The 7,270-nt window shown below is 62.8% G+C and overlaps 1 protein-coding gene across 1 annotated transcript in view; it reads right to left on the bottom strand.

The window, feature by feature from the left end:
• The window catches only part of KIF1A (kinesin family member 1A), a 107,919-nt gene that overhangs the window by 71,655 nt on the left and 28,994 nt on the right, over positions 1-7,270 (bottom strand). The window contains exons 3-7 of the mRNA XM_011929570.1: positions 4,934-5,010; positions 3,750-3,929; positions 2,947-3,012; positions 2,032-2,210; positions 712-823 (exon numbers count right to left, since the gene is read on the bottom strand). Coding sequence (XP_011784960.1) covers positions 712-823; positions 2,032-2,210; positions 2,947-3,012; positions 3,750-3,929; positions 4,934-5,010 — 614 coding nt within the window. The remainder of the gene's footprint in view (positions 1-711; positions 824-2,031; positions 2,211-2,946; positions 3,013-3,749; positions 3,930-4,933; positions 5,011-7,270) is intronic.

Below are 7,270 nucleotides of genomic sequence, written 5' to 3'. Positions count from 1 at the left end.
TGCAGCCTGAGGTGGGAGGCCCTGCACCGAGAGGCCCGGCCCCTCCTGAGCCACAGCTGAAGGGCAGGACTTGCCCACAGACACCGCAGGACCCCCTCAGTGCCCACCAGCGAGGGCAGCAGGGCAGGAAGCTGGGCCAACCTCGTCCAGCTTCACCCCCGTCTGTCCCCCAACCCACCTTAGCCATCCTGAGACCCCGCTCACTGTTTGATGGAGTCCCGGTCAGGAGGATGTGCCTGGCAGACCTCCAGCACCATCTGGGACTGAGCAGCCCTCACTCCACTCAGCACCTTTGTGCTCCCCATGCGGCTGCCTGAATGAGCCCCCAACTGGGAGGTGGCTGAGGTGCCCCCAGGCCTGGATGGCTGGGGTGCGAGGGCAGGGGGCAGAGTCAGAGATGGTCAGGGAGAGGCTGGGTGCCCTCCCACTGCCCTTCCCAGAAGCCTGGACTGGCTGTCCAGCCAAAAGCCCCAGAAGACGGACCCCTGGCCTGGTCCATGGAGAATGCCAAGGCATGGGAGGAGGGCCTCTGGGGCAGGGAGGGGGACGTCCACACCTGGTGCCAGTGTAAGTGTGAGGACACTGCCTGCCCTGCACAGGCCAGCATTGGGCCTGATGTCCTTGTGCTGCCCCCACTGGCCTGACCTCCACCCCCACCCCGACCACCAGCCACTGCCCTCGGTGGCACCGCCTGTGAGTCCATTCACTCACCTTCTCCGTGGTGATGTTGGTCTCTGCATCATGGCGCTTCTGGGTGAAAATGATGTTGAAGACAGCGTGGGAGCGGCTGCTGGTCTCATTCATGTTGGTGGCCGCCACGGTCCTGAGGAGCAGAAAGCCACACACGGTTACCCCTCGTCCTGTGGCTGGGTACAAGTTCATGAACCGGGTCATCGGGGGGCAGCACCCCCAGACCCCAGGGACCGCCCTGCCGGTCCTGGCACTGATGGTGCCTCCTGCCAGGACTCCAGCAGGGCCCACGGCCACCTGCCCACAGTGGCATCCTCAGCCCCAGCACTTGCCTAGTGTATTCAGGGCAGCAGTGGCTGGGGAAGCGTCCCACTCCTGGGCACAGAGAAGCCCATGCAGTGCCCAGCTGGGCAGGAGCCCTCCATGGCCATGATATGGGAGGGGAAGGGGCTGTCCACTGTCCACGCCACCATGGCCCACACCCGCGGCTCTGGGAAGCCAAGGAGCCTGCCACACCCCACAGGAGATGTCATGGGTCAGCAGGGCGGTCCTCCAGATTGGGAAGCCCAAGACTGCTGAGGGTGGCCTGGAGTTGGTCCCGATGCCAACCTGACTTGCCAGGGACCTCAGGAAAGGCTCCCAAGACTCAGCGGATGGCATGCGGCAGCCCAGGGCCCGCTCCAGCAAGGGGTCACAGCGATGGCCAGGGTGCACTGTGGGTCTCATCAGGAACAGCACCCCCACCCACTGGCCCTTGTGGGGCCACCGAAGGGGTGCAGGATGGCGCAGAGTGTGACTCACGACCTCAGGAGCTGAGAGTGACAGGGACCATCACCTCACCCTCAGGAAGTCCTGGATGGCGGAGGGGGTCTGTTGCCATGACAACCAGGGCATCCCAGGCAGGAGGCCCAGGGCAGCAGAGGCCAAGGAGCTGGGTTGCTTATTGCTGTAGCACTGTGCAACCAACCGCCCCCCACATGCCCCCGACCCCAGCACGCTGGCCCCCACACAGAATCTGGACCCCTGGGACTGGCAGAACAGCTGCCCCACCAAGGCAGCAGCCACAGATGCTGCTAGCAGCCCCTGGGCGCCTCAGCTGGAGGACGCAGACCCCCGTGAAGGAGAAGCCCCATGAAGGTGACGGTGTCCCCTGCACCGGGGGCGCCCTCGGCCTCTCTCGGGCTGGCACAGGCCTGAACGACCTCGGGCTCAGGAGGCCACACCTCCACGGGGCACAGATGGACCCTACAGAAAAGGGCCAGGACCGAGGCGGAGGGGCTTCCTCCGGGGAGAGGTGGTGGGACAGGAGGGCAGGGAGGATCGGCGAGTCCCCCCACCCACCTGGCCTTGTTCCCTGAGTCCATGAGGTCCTGGATGTCATTGTAGGAGGTGACAGCCAGCTTGGAGAGGTCCTCAACATAGGGCCCCAGCAGTGGGTGCTCCCTCACCCGAAGGTTGCCCTTGTTCTTGGGGTTCAGGAGGTCACGGACACGCTCACAGTAAATCTCCATGTAGCTGACCTGCAGGGCAGAGCCAGTACGTCAGGGACCCCTGAGGCCAGGGAGTGAGGCTGCCACTGGGGGGACCCCTGAGTGACAGGGTAGGGGCCAGCATCAGGACCCCTGAGTGAGGGGGTGGGGGCCGCCATCAGGACCCCTGAGTGATGGGGTAGGGGCTGCCTGCTGGGCCTCTGAGTGAGGGGGTGAGGGCCGCCATCAGGACCCCTGAGTGAGGGGGTGGGGGCCGCCATCAGGACCCCTGAGTGAGGGGGTGGGGGCCGCCATCAGGACCCCTGAGTGAGGGGGTGGGGGCCGCCATCAGGACCCGAGTGAGAGGGTGGGCGCCACCTGCTGGGCAGCGGACTCCCAGTCTGCAGCTCCTGTGTGTATGTGCGAGGCAGGGGTGTCAATCCGGCCTCCCTCACCACTGCCATCCTGGGCTCTAGGACACACGCATGCCAGGGCCACCCCGCCACAGCAGGCATGGGCAGGCCCTGAGCTCTGAGGTGCCTGTCCCTGCCCCAGCACAGAGCAGCTGCTGGAGAAACACCCGCTAGGTGGGATCACCTCGTCACTCTGTGCTTTGGGGGTCTCGAGCCCTGCCCAGGCCCGTCGTCTTGCCTGCCACTTGAATGAGCGAGGGACAAGCTGGGTGCAGAGACCCGTGGTGGCCACTCACTTTGCATCAGAAAAGCACTGCCAGCCACACGGGGTTCCCAGCCCTGCCCCAGGGGCCGAGAGCGGGCGGGGGCCCTACCTCCACCGAGTAAGACAGGTTGTCGTTGGTCGTGTCGTTGATCCGAGAGAAGAGGTCCTCGCAGAGCTGCAGGAGTGGGGGGACAGTCAGCCAGGGAGGGCTGGGGCTGCTCCCTGGAACCCCGCCCCTAGCGATGCTGTGGGCAGCCTGCGCCAGGCGGGATGCCACCCTCTCAGGCCCCTCTTGCAACCTCACCACACACGTCATGGTAAAGGCACTGAGAAAGTCTGTAGCCGAGGAGCCAGTGTCTCTCTCTTAACTCAGGGGTCCCTAGCTGGTATCGGATCCCTTCCTGTGTGTCGTCTACCCCTCCCCCTGGCTCTGCCATCCTACAGACATCTCAGCTATGTCCCTTCCCTCAGCAGGCAAAGTACTAGTGACCAACTCAGGTCCAGAGACCTGCCCAGGGGAATGGCTGGGGACTCAGGGTTCCTGCAGCAAATGAGGAACTGCTGTGTCTGGTGTTTGGTCACCTCTGTCCTGAGCACCTCTCTCTGCCCACACTGCCAGCCCTCACACCCTCAGAGATCAGCTGCCCCAGCCAGGGCTCTCCCAGCTGCTCTCCTAGGCACATGATCAAGGTGGACCCTGTCCAAGGCCAGGGCTCTTCCCGCACCTAGGGCCTGGGTCTGCAGCTTCACGGCCACATCTGGCTGTCACCTGCCCCAACCCCACCGTCGACCCAGCTGGCCTTCCCCTCCTGACTCCCTGCTCTCTGGGGGCTGCTCTCAGGGGCGCCTGGCCCGGAATTCTCAGTCTCAGCGTGTCCCGCCCCATCCGCCGGGGCTACCCCCGCCTCGTGCCTGCGGGATGATGCCCTGCTGGTCTTTCTCCTGCTTGCCCATCATGGTGTAGGACTTGCCGGCACCCGTCTGCCCGTAGGCGAAGATGCACACGTTGTATCCCTCAAAGGCGTGCTGCAGCATCTCCTCGCCAATGTCCCGGTACACCTGCTTCTGAGATGCGTAGTTGATGTCCTCGGGCTGGAGGACAAGGAAGGAATGAAGCTGCAGGAGGCTGGGTGCACTCGAGGCTCAGCCCTTCATGTCCGTGGAGCCAGAGGGTGCCCAGGGCCTCAGGGTACCAGGGCAGCACAGCGGGGAGGGATGCCTAAGCCCCATCCTACTCCTGCCTGTGGGGTAGCTTCTTGGAGGAGGAGCCTTCTGTGTCACAGACGAGGGATGAAGAGCGGCCGGCCAGGCAGGAGGCAGGATGGCTTCCAGCAGAGGGAACAGCATGTCAAAGTCCCAAAGGTGGGACCTCAAAACCAAAGTAAGTTCCATGTGACCGTGACAAGCAGGGGTGACAAGAGCTGGGACTGGGGGCAGAGTGCGAAGACCCAGAGACCCTACAGGCTGGGCTACGGCACCTGGACACTGTCCTGAGGGCAGTGGGGCACTTTCAGCAGGGGGACAGGGTGGTTGGCTGGGGGTCATCCTGGAAGGAGGACGGACTGGATGGGGAAGGCAGAAGCAGGGAACCCTGGGGCTGTTATGGGGGGCAGGTGCTCAGAGATACAGACATGAGGGGCTTAGATGAGGAGGCTGCATATCTTCTAGAAGGGTCCAGGAGCTGGCAGGTGGAGGACGGGGCTCAGTGTGGACTGGACGGGGAAGGAGGGAAGGAGAAGAGTCCAGGGGTCTCCTGGGCTCCCAGAGTGCAGGGCACAGCGTCCAGGCAGGCTCAGGGTCAGCTTTGGGCATTCTGACTTTGGGACGTCTGGGGAAAAGTCACCAGCAGATGGACAGACAGTTCTGACCCTGGAAACTCCCCACAGGGAGCTGAAGTCCCCTTAGTCCCTGCAGCCTCCATCACTGCCTTCGCTGGGGACCCTGCATGGGCCGCTCAGGGTGACCTTGCAGGGGAGCACGGTGGGGTCCTCGCCCGTTAGAGAGGAATGAGCGGCTCAGAGAGGTTGAGGGACCCTGAGGGCCACACGGCCTGCACACTGCTGCCCCGCCTCCCCCAACCCAGGGTCCCGGCTTACCGAGGTGTGTGACCAGTAGGAGTAGTCAAAGCTGAAGCTTTTGGGTGTCTCCTTGGGCTGTTTGGGATTCACAATGGCTGCGGGAGGGAACACAGGTGGTCAGCGTTGTGCTGAGAGGGACCCTGACTAGCTGGCATCTACAGTCCAAGGTTGGGAGGTCGTCCTGAGAGGCCTTGGGCCCCCAACAAGCCAGGCCCCCAAATTGGAGGGGACCTAGGACCCCACTCCCAGGCAGACGACCTGTCTCTGCCCCCTCTTTATGGTGGGCCCTGCCACATACAAATGCCCGAGGGCACCACCATATCAGCCTGCAAGGCTCTGCATCCTTCTCCCGCAAAGTCCAACTGGCTCCCCTCAAAGGCAGCCACTCAGGGAGGATCCTTCCCACCTGCAAGCCGCAGCCCCTCCATCTCTGGAGTCCACCCTGGGCTCACAGCCCCTGCCCTGCCCTGCCCCCTGCCTAGGCCTTTCCGCTCTGGCTCAGCATGCACGTGCCTGAGAAGCGCTGGAAGCTTGGACGTCCATCACGTTTGTGTCATGCCCGTGTGGTTCTTCTAGGCTTGCTACTCTGAACAGAGCTCTATGGGACTGTCTTCTGCCAGAGTCCCTCCTCCCTCTCCCTCCTCCACCCAACTTCAAGCCCAATCCCAGGCACCCTGGGCTGGCTTCAGGCAGTGCTCGCAGAATGTCTGTTCATCAAACCCAGAACAAATCCATGAACACGTGATGATGTCGCTGCCCACAGTCGGCGCCTGGGGGATTTCCCAGGAGCTGTCCCAGTGTGAGTGTCCCAGGAGCTCCTCCCACCCACACAGCCTGCAGGTATCTCAGGGATGCAGCACACCCACCGCCACCTTCCATCCTTGCCCCCAGCGTTTCCCTGGCCCTGGACAGATCTGGACCCTGCAGGCTGTGGATCCTCAGTGGCCAGAAGGAAGGACAGGACCCGCTGCCCCCTGGAACACTGTCTGAGCCCAGAATCAGTGTTGACAGAGGCCTGGAGGCCTGAGGCAGTCCCCTCCCAGGTTCTCACCCCCAGGAGGAACACTGGCCAATCTTGGTCAGGGAGCCCCTGGAGAACATCACCATCACATCAGCAAACCTGAAGAATGAAGCCCTCATAGCACCATCCCATGCTTGCAGATGAAGGCTGGAGATGAGGCTCTGTCTGCCCCGCACTGGTTTTTCTCAGCCAACGTGGGCTGGGGGCCAGCGGCACAGCCTCCAGGATGCCCGCACCCTCCATGCCAGCATGCATCCTGGACACCTGCCATCAGGACCACGGAGAATAATACTCCAGTTATAAGTTAAACTGTGTCCCCCCACCCAATTTCATATTTTGAAGTCTTTACCCCTAGTATCTCAGAATAGGATCACATTTGGAGATAAAGTTGCTGCAGATGTAATTAGTTAAGATGAGGTCCTACTCCATGAAGATGGGCCCTAATCTAGTGCTGCCATGTCCTTATAAAAGAGGAGATTTGGAGACAGATGTGCACAGGGAGGGTGCCATGAGAACATGAGGGCAGAGATCAGGGTGATGACAAGCTAGGAATGCCAGAAGCAGCCAGCAAGCCCCAGAAGCTGGAGGGCTTGGACAAGTGCCCCTTATGGCTCAGGAACAGCCACCCCTGCCACCACCTTGATCTCAGACCAGACTTCTGGCCTCCAGAATCGCAAGACAGTACACTTCTGTTTGTGGTGCTTCCTTACGGCAGCTCGGGGCACTGAGACCCCCTCTGCCTGTCCACACTCTGCTGCTGCCCCAGGCTCGGTGGTTTTGTGGGCAGGCACCTGGGCTGTGTTCTCTGGCCAAGCGTCCTGCTGACAGCACAGACATCACTGGCAGCCCTGTCCCCAGGGCAGATCCAACTTCAGGTCCCACCTGGACCCCCATCCCTGGCCTGAGGATTTCCAGGAAACACCCAGGCACCCTGGGCAGCCAGCAGGAGGGAGCCGGGGACTGACCCTCACAGCCCTATCCTCGGAGGTGAGGGAGGCCACATCCGTGCTCTGTCCAGGAGTAGAGGCAGAGAGGAGGCCGAGCTGCCCTGACTTCAACGCCTTACAGGACCCAGGCAACGGCCAGGACCCAGGCAACAGCACCCGTGGTGCTGCCTCCAGAACCCCAGCACGGATCAACCAGCGCTGTGGAAACAATGGCAGTGCCTTCCTGAGCGCAGCCCGGCTGGGCCTCCCAGCTCTGACAGAGAGGCCTGGGACCCCTTGCTCAAGCCAGCAACACCCACCCCGTCCACCTCATCCCCTCACCCCGCTGCACTTGGGCCCGGCTCCCCGCACAGGCCTGGCCCCCATCCCCACACCCCTTCCTGCCCC

Source organism: Colobus angolensis, unplaced genomic scaffold, assembly GCF_000951035.1.
Source record: "Colobus angolensis palliatus isolate OR3802 unplaced genomic scaffold, Cang.pa_1.0 Scaffold82, whole genome shotgun sequence".
NCBI classification, from domain to species: Eukaryota; Metazoa; Chordata; class Mammalia; order Primates; family Cercopithecidae; genus Colobus; species Colobus angolensis.
This window is presented reverse-complemented; position numbering and strand designations above follow the sequence as displayed.